Here is a 20,730-nt window from a genome sequence, read left to right as displayed (position 1 = left end):
TACATCTAGATTGAAGAAATCCCTACTGTTACCCTATCATCCCTTTGCAAGCAGTTCCATTATCATCCTTAATTACCCTCAATCTCTTCTCACCACACCCTCCCTTTACTCCCTTCCTCACACTCACTCCCTCACACCCATTCACTGCTCCATCTTCATGAACACCCACCCCCACACCCTTGACTTTTCTTTGCCTCTTTCCTCTGTACCTGTCTGACCCATTGATCAATCTATATCACAATTTCACTGTCACTGATACAAAAAAAAGTGAAGCACTCCACGTGCTGTAAGACGGAAAACACTAAAAATACTCAACAGATCTGGTGGGATCCCTGGAGAAAGAAACATTGTTAATGTTTCAAATAAATGACCTTTTGTCAGAACTGGAAAAGTTTAGAGATGTAACAGGTTTCATACAAGTAGGAGGATGAAGATAAAAACTGTCAGTAGGACAGCCAGCATGCAGTCCTTGGCACTATGGAGCAGGCAGCTCTCTGAAGGGGGAAGAAGGATTCAAAACATGTGGCAATAGACACGTTTTCAATAATTAGGGAAAGACTGTGTTCAGCAAATAGGAAGTCTCACAGAACTGGGACATCCTGAACTGGAAGGAAAGGATATTTGAGAAGTATTTTTGATCCATGTTGGGGTCTGTACTTTAGGGAGAGTTGGCAAGGGGTCCTGTTTGGAAAGTGCTGGGAAATAGGCTCTAAAATGGAGAACAGATTGACCATTTATTAGCTTTGAAAAGCATCAAGAATATAGAGAAAAAGCAGGAAGGTGGCCCTGAAAAATAGGATCATATTGAATGGCAGAGCAAGATTGAAGGTCCAAATGTCCTACTTACTCCTGCTCCTAGGAAGGGTTATAATCTCTGGATTATTACCCTAGTCACACACAAATTCATACAAGGACAAATGATTACAGAGATGGGTGAAGGAGTGGTATGAGAAAGAGGGGTCCCTGACACTGTTACTGGGGAAAGAAGGGATTTTAGCATTGGGATGATATCCACCCAGTTAGCTGGTACCATGTCTGATTGGACAAGATAAATAAATTGGTCATAAAAATTTAAAATAGTAAATGGTGAATTCCTTAGATGAAAAGGTATGGTTAGTAAGTTTGCAGATGACTCCAAAATTGAAGGCATAGTGGACAGCAAAGAAAGTTATCTCAGATTACAACAAAACCTAGATCAGATGGGTCAATGGGCTGAGGAGCGGTAGATGGAGTTTAATCCAAATAAATGCGAGGTGCTGCATTTTGGGAAAGCAAATCTTAGCAGGACTTATACACTAAATGGTAAGGTCCTTGGGAGTGTTGCTGAACAAAGAGACCTTGGAGTGCAGGTTCATTGCTCCTTGGAAGTACAGTCACAGGTAGATAGGATAGTGAAGAAGGCATTTAGTATGCTTTCCTTTATTGGTCAGAGTATTGAGTACAGGAGTTGGGTGGTCATGTTGCGGCTGTGCAGGACATTGGTTAGGCCACTGTTGGAATATTGTGTGCAGTTCTGTTCTCCTTCCTACCGGAAGGATGTTGTGAAGCTTGAAAGGTTTCAGAAAAGATTTAGATGTTGCCAGGGTTGGAGGATTTGAGCTACAGGGAAAGGTTAAATAGGCTGGGGCTGGTTTCCCTGGCTAACAGATCAGCAATCTCTTTCTTAAATAGTATTTTGAAAACAAAAGAAATTGGAAAGGGTAACATTGGAAAACTGTGCTTTAGACATTAAAGATAAAGGGAAAACTAAACAATGATAATGAATAAAGTAGGGAAGAGGAATACAACAGGTAAGGGTAAAGCATCTGGGCAGAAGAACAGCTTAGGGTGGGTAGCTCAAATAAGACAAATGTGCCCTCAGTTTGGTCAGTGTCAATCTTTTTAAATAGTGGGGCAGGTTTGAGAAACCAAATGGTCAATGTCTGTGCTCCTGGAACAGTTTCCAAGGATTGGAATGTAGTAAACATAATTCGAGTTTTTAAGAAAGCAAATGGGCACATACAAACCAGTTACCTTAACAGACGTAGTTAACAAAATCCATGTTGAGATGTGATAATGGAACACTTAGAAAATAATAATATGATCAATTGGAGTGAACATCTATTTAGGGAAACTATGTTTGACAGATCCGTTACAAGTTTTATTTTGAGAGTGTAGCTGGTAAGATGGATAAGGGCAATTATGCATTTGTATTTTCTAAAAGCATTTAATAATGTGCCACATAAGACATTATTATGCAAAATTAGGACTCAAAACTGGGACCAATATATTAGAATAGGTTGAGGAGTAGTTAATAGAAAACAGGGTAGGAATACAAGGGAAATGTTCAATTTTGCGGGTTGTGATCAACAAGTACTACTGGATCAGTACAAGTGCTTGAAATATTTACAATCTATTTTAATAACTTGTGAGGTTACTGAGTGTTGTGTATCCAGATTTTACTAATACAAAGTTAATTAGGAAAGTGTGTGGTGTGGGAAATACATCAAGAGAGTAGAGAAATGTAGACAGGTTGGTTTGTGTGGGAAAGAACATATCCAGTGAAATGCAAAGTGGCAAAGTGTGACACTTTGGTTTGTTTTTTAAAAACAAAGAACTTTTGATTAGTAAGAGAGTGGGAAATATTTGTATTCAGAAGGACTAGGGTGTGCATAACGTGCAGGTATAGCCTTATAGTCTTACCATTTTGTGGTATAACATTTTCCTTTCCACTCCTTATAAACGGAGCCGTTGTATATTAATAATCAATTAATGGAATTGCTTCATTGAACTAATGTCTGCTCCATTTGCTTATTCATCAGTTGAATGATGACCTTCTAGGCTGCACTGTCAATACTGTACAGAGATATTGCTGCATCTTTTAAGAGAAAAGTCTTGTGGATGAGACATTAAACAATGTTGTATCAGTGATACACTTGAAAGTGGAGAGGAAATAAGTGCCAACACTTTGCGCTGAGCATCAAAAACAATCTTTGTTTTTCTTTTGTGGAATGTTGCTTAGTGAATCTTCATAAAACAACCATTGTTTTTGAAAGTAATGCATCAGATGTGGAATTATGTGGAAGGTGCTATATTTCAAGCCACTAGCCATACTGATAAGTATCGCTCTTCAAATCTGATCAAATCATAGAATCCCTCCAGTGTGGAAGCAGGCCATTTGGCCCATCAACTCCACACCGATTGTCTAAAGAGCATCCCAAAATTAGAGTGGTGCTGATAAAGCACAGCAGGTCAGGCAGCATCCAAGGATCAGGAAAATTGACGTTTCGAGCAAAAGCCATTCATAAGAATTCCTGATGAAGGACTTTTGCCTGAAACTTCGATTTTCCTGCTCCTAAGATGCTGCCTGACCTGCTGTGCTTTTCCAGCACCACTCTAATCTCGGCAGCTGCAGTACCCACTTCTGCCTTGAACAGCATCCCACCCAATCCTTATACCCCTGCATTTCCCATGGCTAATCCACCTAGCCTGCAGACCCTGGATTGTGGGAGGAAACCCACGCAGACACGGGAAGAATTTGCAAACTCCACGCAGACAATCGCCCGAAGATGGAAACGAACCAGGGTCCCCAGCGCTTGAGGGAGTGAGCGAACCAGTGAGCCACCAAAAGGAGAAAAGAAGCCAATATATTTAAAAGCGCCGAAAGAAATACCCATGCTGTAAATCAGAAACGAAAACGGAAGTTGCTGGAAAAGCTCAGCAGGTCTGGTAGCATTTGTGCAGTGAAACAGTTCTGAGGAAGTGCCACCGTTTCTGAAACGATAACTCTGATTTCTCTGCACAGATGCTGCCGGACCTGCTGGGCTTTTCCAGCAACTTCTGTTTATGTTTAAAATCGCAGTCCCTCATCAAAATATTAGCAAGTTCAAAATAACTTGAATGAGCAACCTTCTCTGATTTTTTTTTCCCAGTGTCTTGTGCTGCATTAAGCTGGCCAAGAGATGATCGGGAGCCCCGAGGGAGCAGGGTTTCAGGAGGAGAGAGGATGGTGCAGGCGGGGAGGAGTTTCTGAGTGCTGTTTGGTGCGAGGACGATGGATTACAATAAGTGGTATCGGCGGCTTCGCAAAGCAGCTGGGTGCCAGCGAACTGGAGGAATTATCAGTGAGACTCTGAATTCAGTGCCGCGAGTCTAACAGAGTACGAAGGGACTGGCTCACAGAAGTTGGCAATGTGTCCATTTCGGGAATCAAACTCCCAACGAGACGTTTTGGCTGCAACCCCATCGGACTGAGGTTGTCATGAACGCTTTTATGAAAGGATCAGCCCCCATACCGTTCGAAAGATCCGGATTGAACCAATGCTTGCCGTCGAGGGCAGCGGCAGAGCCACTTGATTGGTGCAAAAACTCTGCTGATCTCCTAGGATACAGCATCGTATTAATGGTTAATTCTTGTAGGATCTTGCTGGGCGGGCTGGAAATATAAGATGAACTGCTAAAGCCAAGAGGGCAGGTAGAGGGAGAGAAGAACGTGAAGGAAGGAGAGATGGGGAAAGGAGGAGAGAAGGGGGAGGAAGAAGGGGGCTGTGAGAAAATGTTAACGCATTACACTTGGGAAGAGATTCAGAAGCACAATAGCAAGACGGACAAGTGGCTTGTGATTGATAGGAAAGTGTATAACGTGACTAACTGGGCCCTAAAGCACCCCGGAGGGATACGGGTTATCAGTCACTTTGCCGGAGAGGACGCCACGGTAAGGAAATCACCTTTAAACAACAATTCAATCCAGCAGCTCGATTGCCCGCTTGCATTCGCTCAGAGAGCGCAGGCTGTATGTGAAGTCAGAATGCACTCATGTACGGATGCATTTCCCGTGCGCTGTTGCTGTTCTTTGTGATCTGTTTATCGATGTGAGCTTTGGAATACTCCTCGCTATTGCTATTCACCACTCACAGGCATCTCCAAGAACCTTATCTTCCCCGGCGCAAATGGTCTTGCGCGAGTTTTTTTTTGGTGGAAAATCTTGATCTTTAAGGTGCGGAAGCAACCCCTGGTTTCTTGGCAGAAGACCGAGGTTACTCGAGTTCAGGGATCGGGAGTTACTCGCGGTCAGATGAATATGGGCCATCACTCTTGATGGAAATGCAATCCTTCCAGCCCGGGAATTGCCCATAGTTACACTCTTGGCGAGATCTAGATTAGAATTATAAAATTGCTAAATAATAAAAAAAAGATACTGGTGAAGACTGGATAAGTATAATTCAGACTGAGCCAGAGATCGTCGAGTTTTTTTTAGAAAACGAAGACTAAGCACAATTAGATGGGTCACTGATCAGAGTTTTCAGAGAGTGCTTGAACCTAATGAATTACAATTTCCAAAATACCGATACTTCACGGTGAATCCAGTTATATAGTTTTAAAAAATGATTTTCTCAATCATCATTAAGCAGCAACATCATTAATACATACAACCGAATCCAATCTCCAAAAGGTCCTAGAACCTCAATAAAAACAAAACCTGACTAATTTGGCCATAGTAAATGTATTGCTGTTGATGAGGACAATACAAATGATTTGGTCTTCAATTCAAATTTGTGTTTTAATGCTAAAATATATTTGCATAATTAAATCTTCCAAGGGTTACTGTATTAATAATCAATATTCATTCAGAACCAATTGCAAATAACCAAGACACACTTTCCAACTCCTACCAATTTCCATAATTATTGTCTCTCCTCTCTTGAAAGAACTAACCTTTTGCAGGTTACAGTGGTGCTTGTCAGGTGGCCATCTTCACATAACTGAGGGATTATGTGTGTCAGTGAGCTGTTTGGTTGTGGGGAACAGTACATTGTAGCCAACGTCAACTAAGGTAGTCTGCGCATGCCTGCAGCAAGACCTTGATAAGGTTCAGTTTCAGCCGAGTGCCAGGCAATCATCATCTCCAACAAGGAAAGTCTCAACACCTTGCACTGATATACAATGGTACATGCAATTGCTAGATACTCCATTATCAACATCCTAAGGGCTATTATTGACCAGTGAATAAACTGGACCAACCCTATAAGCAATGTGGCTACAAGAGAAAATCAGAGACTTGAACTTGTGCAGTGAGTAACTCACCTCCTGACTCCCAAAGACATTTCACCATCTACAGGGCCCAAGTGAGGAATATGGATGATTCATTTGCTTGAATGAGTGAAAATTTAACAGCACCCCAAGGCTCAACACCAGGAGCTCAGTTGATAAGATCCCTAGCTGCTATTTTAAATGTCCACTTTCTCTACCACTGTGCATAGCATTTGCAAAGTATGCTATTATTAGCAGTGCTCACATTCTGTTAATGAATAAAATAAAGAATGGACTCTCTAGTCTGGAACTGGACATTTATCAGAATTTAGAATTCTTTGATGTTAATTTAGAGCTCAAAATTTTGGTACAATTTTGCATCTAGTAACTAACAATGTTTGGTTGAATAATCCTATGATGCAATGCGCTTAAGGGTGAGGGAGTTCAAGTATCAACTAAAACTAATCCAAATAGTTTAATATGATGCACAATTTCAAAGAACTGAGAGATTCCAGTTCTAACCTTAGTGTGTACTGAATGATTTCACCTCCGCAGTTGATCTCAGTGCACTAAACTAAGGAAGAGCATAAAATAACAAGGGATTCCTGATACACCTGATCAGTATTCAGAGACATGTTTTAGAAAGTGTGTATGCATGCAATGGATCGAATCTTGTGGTGCAGTAAGACTGCCCCTACCTCTGAGTCAGGTAGCCTGGGTTCAAGTCCCACCAATTGAAATAACATCTCTGATTAGGTTGATTTGAAAAATCTATGAATGAAGGGGAGAACAGCATTGTGTTTGCTTCAGTACTCTCCTGAGGTTGAATTGCATTCTAACTGGGATCATTTGGGAAGAATAGAGAGTTGGCTGAGGTTCTGGTGGGAATCATCTATGGAACTGTACAAGAGCATGAAATAACCCACTTGAGGGAAAATAGGATATAATATTAGCAACAATTCAGTAGGTAAAGTACACATACTGGATGTTGATTTTCTAGTAGTTGAGTTAAAATCCATTTGACTTTCCTTGATTTGCCACAAGTGGACTAGCAATGGGTCCCTCACGATCAACATTGCAGTGGTAGTAACTTGACTAAATTATATTGTAACAATCTCTCTAGTCTTAATGAATGTTTTTTATTTCTAAGCTTTTGTCAATAGATTTGGTAAATGGTAAACTCAGCATGGCTGTTAAGAAAATCTGAGTTGAAAATGTGCTGCTGGAAAAGCGCAGCAGGTCAGGCAGCATCCAAGGAGCAGGAGAATCGACGTTTCAGGCGTGAGCCCTTCTTCAGGAATGAGGAAAGTGTGCCAAGCAGGCTAAGATAAAAGGTAGGGAGGAGGGACTTGGGGGAGGGGCATTGGAAATGCGAAGGTGGAAGGAGGTTAAGGTGAGGGTGATAAGATGAGGGTGATAGGCCGGAGTGGGGTTGGGGGCGGAGAGGTCAGGAAGAAGATTGCAGGTTAGGAAGGTGGTGCTGAGTTTGAGGGTTGGGACTGAGACAAAGTGGGGGGAGAGGAAATGAGGAAACTGGAGAAATCTGAATTCATCCCTTGTGGTTGGAGGGTTCCTAGGCGGAAGATGAGGTTCTCTTGTGGTTGGAGGGTTCCGAATACTGTTAAGAAAATCTGCGTTGTGTTGAGATAGCTCATTGCAATGGAAGCAGCAAAAGGGATGATTCAACTCACAGAACCAGAAAATCTTACTGCAGAGGGCCATTTGGCCTGTTGTGCCTTTTCTGACTCTGAAGGACCAGTTCAGTTTGTCCTACTTCCAAACCTTTTCTTCACAATGCTGTAAACTAGTCTGCTACAAATAGATGTCAAAATACATTTTGACTAGTAACTAAGGAGTCTGATTCCACCACAATTTAAGGTAATATGTTGCATATCTTAGCAATCTTCTCTTCAGAGATTTCTCCTCATATACCTCTAGTTCTTTTTGCCAATTATTTTCAATTTGTAGTTTTTGGATGCTGGTCCACTTGCTAGATGATTTTCACCCCTTTTTGCTGTATCAAAACTTCTGCTTGTAATTTTAACATATCTAACCCTCCCATTAACCTTCCCTGCTATATGGAGGACAAGTCAGCTTCCTCAATCTGTGCACATAGCTGAACGCACTCAGTTTGCAGTGTGGCAGAGTAGAGACAATAGTTTTTAAAAGCCAAAAGCACTGCGGATGCTGGAAATCAGAAACAAAAACAGTAGTTGCTGGAAAAGCTCAGCTTGTTTGGCAGCATCTGTAGAGAGAAATTAGAGTTATGTTTCAGGTTGAGTCATCTTTCCTCAGGAGATAGTTTGCTGGATTAGAAATCAAAGCAGAAAAATAATATTTCAGTAGTATTTTGGCCATGTCCCATCTGGAGTACTGAATTCAGTTTTGGGTACAGAACTTCAAGAAAAATACATTTGATTTTAGAAGGAGTACAGTGCAGAGTCACCAGTATTATATAAGGTCATCAGTGGATAAATTATGAAGCAAGTTTCATATAATTGACTTGCATTCTTTTCCATTTAGAAAGGTAAAGGTTGATTTAATCAATGTGTTTAAAATGTTAAATATCTATCTGGTGGGGCATCCAGAGCAAGAGTGTATAATCTTAAAATTCAAGTTAGGCCGAACAGATGAAATTGGGAACCATTTTTCACACATGACATCATGGAACTCAGTCTGTCTTGGATACTGGTGAATTGAAATTTTTAATACTGAGATTGATAGTTCTTTTAAAATGATGAAATAAAAGCATGTGAGAGATCAGCTGTAATCTGATTGACCAATTGAATAGACTTGAAAGCCTGAATAGCCTACTTCACTTCCTGTCTTCCTGTAGTGATTGAGAGAGACTCTTAGTGATTTTTCTTTTCTCTCTCTGTAGTGTATCCAGTTGAGTTGGTAGTTCAGGGAAAGGCAAGAAAGTGAACCTGGACGTTTTCCTGGTCTGTATAAATCAACTACAGGAAGCTTTTATCATCTGAGCATTCTTGGAGAGGTGCTTTCACTTTGAGCAATGGTATTGTTGGCCAAGGAGGAAAGCAGGAATTAAACCTATAATTAAGAGATTGATTTGAGAAAGGTAACCAGTTATTTTGTGCATTGAGCATTACCACATGCTACATGGCATATTGATATAAGGTTTGCACACACTGAATCCTTTGGGCACACAAATGAGTTCTAAGTGAGCAGAGTTTATGCTCTGGTAGCAGAGCCACAGTGACAGAACTTGAGCAAGGAAGAAGGTGAAGGAGACTCTAGAGGATTAGATATTTTCTGTTCAGAGAAATGTAGTGTTCACATAGTAACATTGTTTGTACTTTAAATCAATAGCTCTAATTAATCACCCAGACTCACCTAATTTCATAATTGCTAATCAAGACAGACAAACTTACATTGCTTATTGCTAATGGTTTGGTCTGCTATGACCTGGTTTAAACAATGCTGAAGAAAAGAACATTTTGTCAAAGCTTTTTGCCTTGCATTAATCAGAACAATTTACAAGAAAAACATGCATTGACCTGATGAATGCAAGTCAAGAAGCTTCAACAAAGTGCATTTTTGTTTGTTTTGACAATACTCAAGTTCTGTACCGCCAAATATTAATTGGTTTAAAAAAATCCTGCACTGCAAATTACAATTTTTAAGGGATGATTGGGAAGGGGAGAATGTTGGTGTCATAATTAAGTAAAATAAACCTCCTGTGATGTTTTGCATGTTAAGTTAAAGGACACACTGTTTCATTTAAGGATAAGCATGTTACATAATGCATTATGATTTCTGGTCAGTCTGTATCTCTTAGACCACAATGTATCATGAAGTAAACAGCTGTTCAGACCAATTGGATCATCGTTGCTTGATAAAGAAAGATGCTTAAATTGGAAAAGGGTTCAGTTTCACTCTCTTAAGTCAGAAGCACCTGGCATCTAGTTACTGTCTTTTTGTTTCTATTGTTTCTGTTAGAGTGTGATATCTGGACTGTCATGAACAAACCGTGAAGCAGATGTTGCATATTAGACGTTGAAATGTTCCATATTCTCTTTTTACCTTTCCTCAAGCCACTAAACAGAATTTCATCAGTCAACATTTTGATATCCATATTTTGGGACATAATAATTGATGATATGTCTAAAACCTAATATATCAATTTATAATGTGGACTTAAAATGTTGACTTAGGCAGGTTTTAGTGAATGTGGCTTTAAAATCTGGTTTAACTGCACATGCTTGTACAATGGTAAAATCACACTGTATCAGCAAAGGATTAGTTGATAAACTAGAAATCCAATCAGATAAAAAAAATCATTCATATGTTGAGAAATCAATATTATAATGCATTCATCTGTGATAAATGTTAGCTGTGTTAATGAATGTCTTACATGCATTAAACATTCATAGTCAGCAATGCATGGATCCTATACTGTAAGGAAGCTTTCACTAAAGTAATACAGTCCATCCTCATCATCTCTTTGTTTATACTGTAATATCATTAAGTTCCATACTGTTTTTGCGAATGGGTTTCATTGTTTGCCATCACTTAAGCACTAAATAATGTGTGAGTTTATTAAAATATTCGTGAATTTGTCTGAAATTACATCAAACTTCAAAGACAAATAACTATAAAGGGGGGAAACTTTAGACAAATTACAAGATGAATCTGTATATTATACACAAATAAATGTGAGAAAGAGAGAACCAACAGCCCATCAAGTCTTACTCACAGTAATGATGCATGAATACCTTCTCCTCATCCCCAGCAGCCACAGAATGTCCTGGAGACAATATAAGAGAGAACAAATAGAATGGAATCAAAGTGGAGAAAAATATATATGTCTGATCCATTCCCCGCACCTCCAACATCAAGAAATCAAAATCATCCAGGCGACCACATTGACCACTTATACATTAATTGTTAGATCACTTCCCTTCTATGTGAGGTCTGCTCAAGCAAGAACTGACTCAGTTACCTCTTAAAGGCTCACCTACTGCATGAGCCAACAACAAATTTCAGAACTGAACTGTTCTCTGTGAAAAGAAGAATGGCATGGATTAAATGCATGACCTGGGCCAATACAATCTGACGAGTGAAGTAATATCTCAAAAGGCCCATGGTCTACCCTTTATATAAATATCTAACTTTGTCAGCCTGTCTCCAGGACTTCATTGTACTTCATTTTAACACAATGGTGTTGTGTTTTCATTGTACCTTTTTTTATGTGCATATTAATGAGATAAAAAGTTGCATGTAAACCTGTCATATTGTATTGGCATAATTTGTCCACTTAATGGCTCTGAGCATTCTTTCTATTCATGGCCAGAGCCTCCATTTAAAATGATGTATCATTTCCAGGAAAAAAAACTTACTGCTTAGAAATCTCTGTTATGCTTCTTTATTAAAAATTTCTTTGTGTTGCCCTGTCTCTTTCTTTTCTCTATAATCCAACAAATCTTTCATTCTCTTAGCTGTTTCTTTCTGCTGTCCATCACAGTCCTACACTGAACACTCCCCTGCGCCCCCAAACTCATTCTTCGAAAGCCCTAACACCCATGCTTTTGTCAGCATCACCCCAGTTCACATGCCAAGAATCTCCTTTCTCAATGTTCTCATACTCAGTCAGTGCCAAAGCTCTATCCATGGCCCTAGGATTACTCAATCAATATTAACAACTCATTCCCTATTTCTGGAAATTGGCACAGACAGCTCCTACATCCTGCTTTCCAGGAACATTTTGCCACAGGACCACCTTCTTAAAAAAAGTGAGAAAAAAATTAACTACGTAATTAAACATACATATGCAAATGATTACTGTCTGATTACTAATCCAGTTTTATACGAACACGCATGGAATAATGGAATTTGAGCTTGACAATATTAACACATCAGTTCTTTATTAAAATCAAAACTTGACTTATTTCAATCATCATTAAACTAGTTGCGATGATAAATTACAAGAGCTATAGATACATGACTCACATTAAGCAGCAGAATGAGAGATAAATATTACCTATTATGTTTAACTCAAATGATTATCGTGTAACTGAACATGGAGAGAAAACAGTAGGAAGAAATTTGTCTTTAATTGAAGTAGCAGTGTAGCCAAGGAGATGTGATGAAGGACATAAAGTTCAAATGTGACTTATTTATTGTTTCTTGTGGATGTTAACAGCACATGTAAAGTCTCCATTGCTCAAAAAAATCTGTATTGTTCCTGAAAAAGTTGAATATATCAAGAATGTGTTATCCATTTTTAGTGACTCTTAATTGTTTTTACAAATGTTTTCATTGGCTGCTAGTACCTCTCTTGCACTCCAGCACTTCCATTAGCTCAGTGTATCCTGCGACTCAGTGTGAGCACTACCATAAAGCGACCATACCACTGTCAGCTATGTTGGCAAAACCCATTGCCCAGACTGCAGCACTGACCTCACTGCGGGAAATTAGATGAAGTAGTGTAAAATGGCACTAATTGCAATTTTTACAGCCTTGATACATATGTGAATTAGGGATTGAGAGATACCACACAGATGCCCAGTTGATGTTTGGAAGCAACCATTGCATTAGTCCAGCTGTCTTGATGGCCACTGGGATAGGATGGCCATTCACCCTGCAAGTTCCAGGTCCTGCTGCAGCAGATGGCTGAGCTCTGTGGTGACATCCTGTGACAGCCGCAACCTGTGGTGTGCTGCACTTTGCTCACCTGGAGGAAATAGCATTGAGGATGATCGACTCTGTGACTCAGGTATTCCCTGTGCACTATTAGGGGATCTTCAGCTGTGATGTCTTCATGCAGAGGATGTTTGGCAGCTACTGAAGGTTGTTGCTGGTCCTGGGCTTGCTGCTGCATTTCTCTGTGCCTTCGTGTCACTGTGACCACAGTGACAATGACCCCTGACTGAGGCTGGATCCATTGGTCACAGTTCCAATGAACCTGTGTGGGGAATATCAGAAACAAAGCAACTCCTTAGTAATGTGAGCAATCAACATTCACATCACAAATGGTTTATTCTTGACCTGCATGCAGTGGCACATGAGGACTCCAAAAGGAGGGCTATGGAATGCCTTTTACATGGACCTTTGATATAGAGATGTTGTTCCAATGAATACAGCAGAAACCATGTCAAGTAAATACATTAGGCGCTGAATGATTTCTGACATCTTGTCACTCCATCCACATTCTATTTTCACAGAAGAAAGGCATACATTATATAAAGCATGTTGGCGAATACTTACAGTTTAAGATGAGAGGAAATCAGCACTGTTCCCTCATTCAGCCTTTGAGGTCTTGAGTTGTTCTTGTGAATTCTGGCCTGCAGGCTTTTAGTGTTGTCAGTGAGTACTTCTCCTTCACGAGATGACTGTGATTAACCGGTGGCATAGGGAAGATTACTTATGAGTAAGATTTGGATTCCCCATGATTGGACACTGCATACATTTTGCATATGGGTTATTGACTTCAATTTGAACTGTGAATGTACCTGATTAGTCCAATTACCACATTGTTCACAGACAGAAAAAAGAATGGGCTCACAAGGAAATAAGCATTCTGCCCACTCGGTATGTGGTGGCAGCCATTTTCCATTTTCACTCCACAATGAAGAATCACATGAGCGTGGAAGACAATGCAGGTTGTGATTGGCTTAGAAAGCCACCTGGTTATCCTGGTTATCAAAGCCACCCCACTCCTGCCAAGTTTCTTTCTTCCTTGCACACCCTGTCAAACCATCAGTTCTGAACTTCCACACATTCCTACACAGGTGTACGAATCATGACTTAATCTCCAACATTACACTCTGAACCCCCCTTAGAGCTGAGTCGCATGAACCATTGTCAAAGCTAGCCAGACCTGCAGGACTGACTGTGGCTCACTCTCTGGACTGTAGACATCTGGGTCCCCTGACCCTGACAATCCCAAATGGCCAACTGACTATGTCCAACCGCTGAACTGATTTTGGAGGCTGTCCTTCACTTACTGTGCTGTGGTTACCTGACTGAAGGATGTCTCTCTTGATTGAGAACTATTACACTCAGACTTTGAGACATGGCTGCTTGAATGAAGCACATACAGTATGTTTGCCATATAAGCTTCTGTCACATGGTGCAAATGTAACATTGAAGCAAGTTGATGTAAACAACATGTTCATCCCCTGAATTGATCACTGCTGACAATCATGTAAAACTGTTTAGCTTTGTGTCTGTGCTAAAAGGCAAGACAAGACAGAAATGCAATGAGCCTTTAATGTCTTGGAGAATCGGAATTTTACTTATTGATGTCAAAAATCTCCTTTCTGTTGATCTCACTATACTTATCCAACTGACTCACCATTGTGCACAGCGTTCAATTTGTTCTTTAATAAATCAGAAAGGCAGACAAAATAGCTTCAAATTGATTTCAGAAGTCAAGTTGAGAAATAAACTGATCTAACCTCTAATTAATATGAATGAAGCAAGGAAACTGTTTGTAACCTTTAAAATTATGCATTAAACTGCAGATACCTACATTTCACCAGTTAAAGTTTTAAGAATTTGTTGGCGAAATGGGTGTCACTTGGTCCATCCTTAGTTGTCTTTGAAGATTATGCTAAGCTGCCAAGAGCCGCAGGCAAACCCACAATGCTGTTTGAAATAGCATTTCAGGATTTTGATCCAGCAACAGTAAAGGAACAGCAATATGTTTCCAAGTCAGGATGGTGAGTGGCTTGCAGAGGAATTTTCAGATGGAGGTGTTCCCTTGTAACTGCTATCCTTTTTCTAGATGGCAGTGGTCCTGGGTTTGGAAAGTGCTGTCAAAGAACCCTTGATGAATTTATACAGTGCATCTTGTAGATGATACACACTGTCGCTCCTGAGTGTTGCTGATGGAAAGAGTGAATGTTTAAGGATGTGATGCCAATCAAATGAGCTCCTGGATAATGTCACACTCCTTGAGTGATATTGGAGCTGCACTCACCCAGGCAAGTGGTGAGTATTTCATCACATTCCTGACTTGTGCCATGTAGATAGTGGACAGGCTTTGGAGAATCAGGAGGCAGATTTCACATTGCAGAATTCCTGGCCACTGACCTGTTTTTGTAACAATAGTATTGAAATGCCTAGTCCAGTTCAGTTACTGGTCAGTGGTAATCCCCACAATATTGATAGTGGGAGGTTCACCTGTGGTAATGTGGCTGAATGTCAAAGAAAATGTTTCAATTCTGACTTGTTGGAGATGATCATTCCCTGGCACTTGTGTGATGCAAATGGCACTTGCCACTTATCAGCCCAAGTCTGATTCTTATCCAGGTCGTGCTGCGTATGGACATGGACTGCTTCAACAACTAAGAGTCACGAATGGTGCTGTGCATTGTGCAAACATTGGCAAATATCCCACTTCTGACCTTATGATGAAGCAGCTGAGGATGGTCGGGCCTTGGACACCTCTCTGAGGAATGCATTGCAGCGGTGTCCTGGGACTGAGATATTTAATCTCCAACAACTACAACTATCTTCTTTTGTGCATGTTATGACTTCAACCTAGGACATGGTGCTCTATAATGCTCCGATCCTTTATAAAACTAGAACCATGAGCAGTGTTTTGACAAATCATGTCTTGAAAATTTAAAAGTTTTCCTATACCTGAGGCACTTCATGCTTTACACTTGGTTCTCCAGTGATTTATTTTAGTGTTAACTTTAGCAGGAACATATAACTTAAATAATGAGCATTCGTCTTCCATGATCATGATGTACAGTACAATATAATCTGTCTCTAGTTGTGTCTGTTGATGGTGATGAGTTCTTTGTGGTTTAAAATGACAGGTCAAATACACCAGTTCAGTAACAGTAGAACCATACAATGTGTGCAACACTTCCTTTGTACTAAAACACTTTATCCTCCAGCTTGAAATGAGCAACACTACTGGAGATCGGCGTGCATCTGTAAAGATTTTTGAATTTGCTGCAATTCAAAACAATGTCTTTTCTGGATGCGTGAGATGGAGAGAGAAACCAGGGATTTACAATTACCTACCAATCAGTGTAGAAACAGGATCCCTTTCACCTCAAAGTGTTCTTAAAATAATTAGTCTGTAATTTAAGCTCAGAATGCCCCTAAATTCAACAATTAAACATTGTGGCAGTGGAAATGGTTTACCTGAGTTACTCATCTGATTACCATATTGCTGGAGATCAGCTAATATTCAAAGAGTAAATAGGCACTCCCTATTAAAGCAGAAAGCAGTCAAGTTGTATGAGTGAGAAAGATCAGCATTTATTTTTTGTTCATTCAAGGGATGTGGGCATCGTTAGCCAGACCAGCATTTATTGCCCATCCTTAATTGCCCAGACACATTAAGAGTCAACCATGTATCCAAGGGTCTGGAGGTACAAGTAGGCCAGACCAGGTAAGGATGGCTGTTTCCTTCGCTATGGGGTTTTCTGAAATCAATACTATTGACCAGTAAGCCTGATATCAGTGATGGGCAAGTTGTTGGAGGGGATCCTGAGGGAAAGGATTTACATGTATTCAGAAAGGCAATGACTGCTCAGGGATAGTCAGCAGGCTTTGTGCATGGGAAATTGTGTCTCATTAACTTGATTGAGTTTCTTGAACAAGTAACAAAAGAGTACATGTGAGGCCAGAGTGGTGGATATAATCTAAATGTACCTAATTCAGGCATTCGACATGTTTCCTCATAGTAGACTGGTTAGCAAGGTTAGATCACACAGAATACAGACAGAACTAGCTGTTTGGACACAGAACTGAATCAAAGTTAGAAGACAGAAGGTGGTAGTGGAGGGTTGCTTTTCAGACTGAAGGCCTATGACCAGCAGTGTGCCACAAGGATTGGTGCCAAGTCCACTGCTTTTCATCATTTATATAAATGATTTGGATTTGAACATAGGCGGTATGGTTATTAAGTCTACAGATGACACCAAAATTGAAGGGAGTGGACAGCGAAGAAGGTTACCTCAGATACAACGAGATCTTGATCAGATGGGCCAATGGGCCAGAAGAGGCAAATGGAGTTTAATTTAGATAATGCTGCATTTTGGAAAGGCAAATCAGGGCAGGACTTATGCAGTTAATGGTAAGGTCCCAGGGCCAGTTGCTGAATAAAGAGACCTCAAAGTGCAGGTTCATAATTCCTTGGAAGTGGAGTTGCAGGTAGACAGGATAGTGAAGACAGCGTTTGGTATGCTTGCCTTTATTGGTCAGTGTATTGGAGTTGGGAGGTCATAATGCGGCTGTGTAGGACATTGGTTAGGCCACCTTTGGAATACTGCATGCAATTCCAGTCTCCCTGCTAGAGGAAGGACATGGTGAAACTTGAAAGGATTCAGAAAACACTTACAAGGATGTTGCCAGGGCTGGAGAATTTGAGGGGGAGGCCGAATAGGCTGGCGCTATTTTCCCTGGAGTATTGGAAGCTGAGGGGTGACCTTACAGAGATTTATAAAATCATGAGGGGCATGGATAGGGTAAATAGCAAAGGTCTTTTGCCCTGGACAGGAGAGTCCAAAACTAGAGGTTTAAGGTGAGAGGGGAAAGATCTAAAAAGGGCCTAAGGCTCAACGTTTTAACGCAGAGGGTTGTGTGTGAACGGAATGAGCTGCCAGAGGAAGTAATGGAGGCTGGTACAATTACAACATTTAAAATGCATCTGAATGGGTATATGAAGAGGAGGAGTTTAGAGGGATATGGGCCAATTTATTTAGGATATCTGGCCAGCATGGACAAGTTGAACTAAGGGGTCTGTTTCTGTGCTGTACATCTCTATGACTGTTTCATAATCATTTTTAGACTTTTAATTCCAGGTTTTTATTGAATTCAAATTCCCTCATCTGCCATGGCAGGATTTCAACCCAGGTCCCCAGAACATTAGCTGGGTATCTGGATTAATAGTCTTGTAATAATACCACCAGGCCATTGCTTCCCCTGATTTGTTCTTTGCCTGTGCCCAGTTGGCAGTTGGCCTCAGGAGGAGAAAATCAATCAGGATTCCTTCTTTAACCATTATCCAGTGATTCCCTCTGTAAATCCCAGAATGATATCTTGTGGGATCTTGCTCAATCTGTACAATAATCTTTTAAGATGTTGAATGCAGATGCGAACTAAGTATTTGGCATGGATTCTCTGCTGGTGTGTTGTGCAGACTAGCATCTCTAATTAATTAATGCAGAAAATAAAACTCAGGCAGAGTGGAGACATGTTTTAAATATCCCATTGCAATTATTCAGAAATCAAGTAGTGAATTGATCTAAACACAAAGGAGTAGAAGTGCCTAATTCACTGTCAAAGCAAGGGAGACAAATAGAGATTATTAAAATTCAGGTATCACAGAAAAACATGCACATTCCAGCCACTTGGCTGCTGACTGTAGGTCACTGGGCTACAGCAACAAGAGGCTGATTGTATTTGACATGGGAATATAGGATTATGCCAAGACCATGTGATCAGCTGCTATTCAGACAGATTCTTCCAGGTTTGAGAGGCGAGGGAAGCTGATGAAAAAGAAATTGTCAGCTCCTTTTGCTTCATTTTGATTGTTAAGGGGAAAGGTACATGGTAGAGGGTACCACAGAGGTGAGAAAGAGGAGTGCAGATAAGGGAGATGAACAAGAGTTGATGCCAAACTTGGATTTTAAAAGCCAGTGGATCATGAGGGCGAGAGAAGACTGAAAGAGGCAAGGAGTTAGTTAGCCTTAAAACAGCAAAATACTCTCGGGTCAACTGGCATTTGTAGAGGGGGCAGATGTGCTCAGGTCTTGGGTGTAACACCTTTTCCAACTCAAGCTGTAGTGAAGGAACCTTCCTACTGCATCAGTGTGATTGATTCTCACACCAGCCATCTTCATGGTGACTCCTAATGAAACTCAGTTTACTCCCAAATCATGTCAGTGACACATTGGATCGATGGTGCAAAAATAATGATGTCAGGTTGAATAATATTCAGGATTTCAAAATATAATATTACATACCTGTACAGGGTGTGGTTAATAGACTGAAACAATTATCATGATAAGACGATCATTCTCACATTAGCCAATGTCAGGGAGTTGAAAGTGTCTTTAAATGTGATGAATGCTCACCTTCCTACAGTTTCTAAAGAAAAATGCAAATAGAGGGAATTTGATTTTTTTTAAATTAGCTGAAATTTCCTCGAGGCTGCTTCTATCCCATTGCAGCCACTCTGTAGCATGTAAAAATGATTTTACAGGTCTTTGGAGTGGGGTAAGCGATTTGATCCTTCAAACACACCCCTGTTGTCAGAAAAATCCTAGCACAGAACTGGAAAAACTCCTGGGAGGAAATTCTCAGCCGTGGAACATGCTTAAAAGAATGCATCCTGAAAAGAATGACTCGGATTGACTGGGAGATAGAGTGAGTTAGCACTCTGACCATTCACCTCTGGGATCTGAGTTAAAATCCCAGGGGTGAGGACATGGAATTAGATTTGGACTGTGGGATTAAATCACCCTTACTGATGCTCAATAACAACTCTTCTCTGAAACAAAATTGGAAAGCCTCGATCTATTAGTTTTCCTGTTGGCCTATACAGAGACATAGTTAACATTCCAAGTCGAATTTGACTTGGAACTTTAACACTCTTTCTCCCCACAGATTCTGCCAGATCTGCTGGTACCTCTGGCACCTTCTGTTTTTATTTCAGCTTTCCAACATCTGCAAGATTGTACTATTAGGAAGATAAGAGATGCCTTGGATCCAATTTAAGCACCACTTGGCTTGTCGGAATGTTATGTTAAATAAAATTACAGAATTTTGCAGCGTAGAACTAGGCCAATCAATTTCCATCTCAATGGTAATTGCCAAGTTTAAACACAACAGAACCAGTTAGATGACAAAGCCTCTTAAGTGGTTTTTTTAATTGTTCCCTCAGGTTTGCAATTTATATACTGCTTAACTACATGAAAATGTTATGGCAGAACACCAACTCCCTGTTTCTAAGCCATGCTTCAGGTTCTATTTATTTTGCAATAAGGTGCGGTTCTTAGTTTTATATTACCTCAGTATTCTTGCCGTGTAACTGCTGAAAGAGTAGAACAGCTACTTTCAGTCAACTACAGTTTCAGGGAAAAATGAATAAGCAGACTTAAGAATTGTGCGCTCACCTGAGCTCATAGGGAATGCTAAACTGAAGTCCTACAGAATTAAAAATCAAATTAGATCAACCACTGTGACCAAAAGTGCTGGTGACCCATTTAGATCAGGTCATAGATTTAGATATACCAGCAGTGACTGCTTTTTTGGCCCAAGTGCTGCAGCCACGTTATAACTGTGAAGAAAAAGGTTGCTAAAGAACTGGAAGGGTACATGTCAGGATGAAATTACAACCCAAGGACTGATCTTTTGCATTGCAACAACTTGTACTTCCATATCCCAGGTGCTTCCTAGCGGTCAAACCTGTGGAAGAAGCAGATGCTAAGCAGCGGTCAGCAGAAAATTAAGAAAAAAGGACCAAAGAACTAGCCAAAGATAATGTTTTCAAATGTGGGGAGAATGTAAATGTGACATTGTCAAGACAGACTCATGGTAGCTGAAAGTTCATTAAAGTATTGAAAATATTTTTGCGAGTATCTATATTTGGAATGCTGCTTTGCAGGGAAGACTAGGATAGTCCAAAAGTACTTTATATAATTTTGCTGAACAATTCCTTTGTCTTTTGTATGAGGATTATGTGTGATGAGAGTGGACAGTTTCATTGCTATTTGCAGTGTTTAAAGCTTG

The 20,730-nt window shown here is 40.3% G+C and overlaps 1 protein-coding gene across 2 annotated transcripts in view; it reads left to right on the top strand.

Annotated features, from left to right (window-relative positions):
* The first annotated feature begins 4,149 nt into the window (after positions 1-4,149).
* The window catches only part of fads2 (fatty acid desaturase 2), a 54,420-nt gene continuing 37,839 nt past the window's right edge, over positions 4,150-20,730 (top strand). Inside the window, exon 1 of one of the 2 annotated variants that reach the window (XM_043706021.2) lies at positions 4,150-4,693. In XM_043706021.2, coding sequence (XP_043561956.1) covers positions 4,487-4,693 — 207 coding nt within the window. In that variant the 5' untranslated portion in view covers positions 4,150-4,486. The remainder of the gene's footprint in view (positions 4,694-20,730) is intronic. The other variant, XM_043706019.2, reaches the window with a different exon arrangement.

This window comes from Chiloscyllium plagiosum, unplaced genomic scaffold (genome assembly GCF_037043375.1).
Source record: "Chiloscyllium plagiosum isolate Xiang-an unplaced genomic scaffold, Cpla_swu_hap1 HiC_scaffold_18, whole genome shotgun sequence".
In the NCBI taxonomy this organism is placed as follows: Eukaryota; Metazoa; Chordata; class Chondrichthyes; order Orectolobiformes; family Hemiscylliidae; genus Chiloscyllium; species Chiloscyllium plagiosum.
Note: the sequence above shows the minus strand (reverse complement) of the source record. Positions and strands in the feature narration are given on the sequence as shown.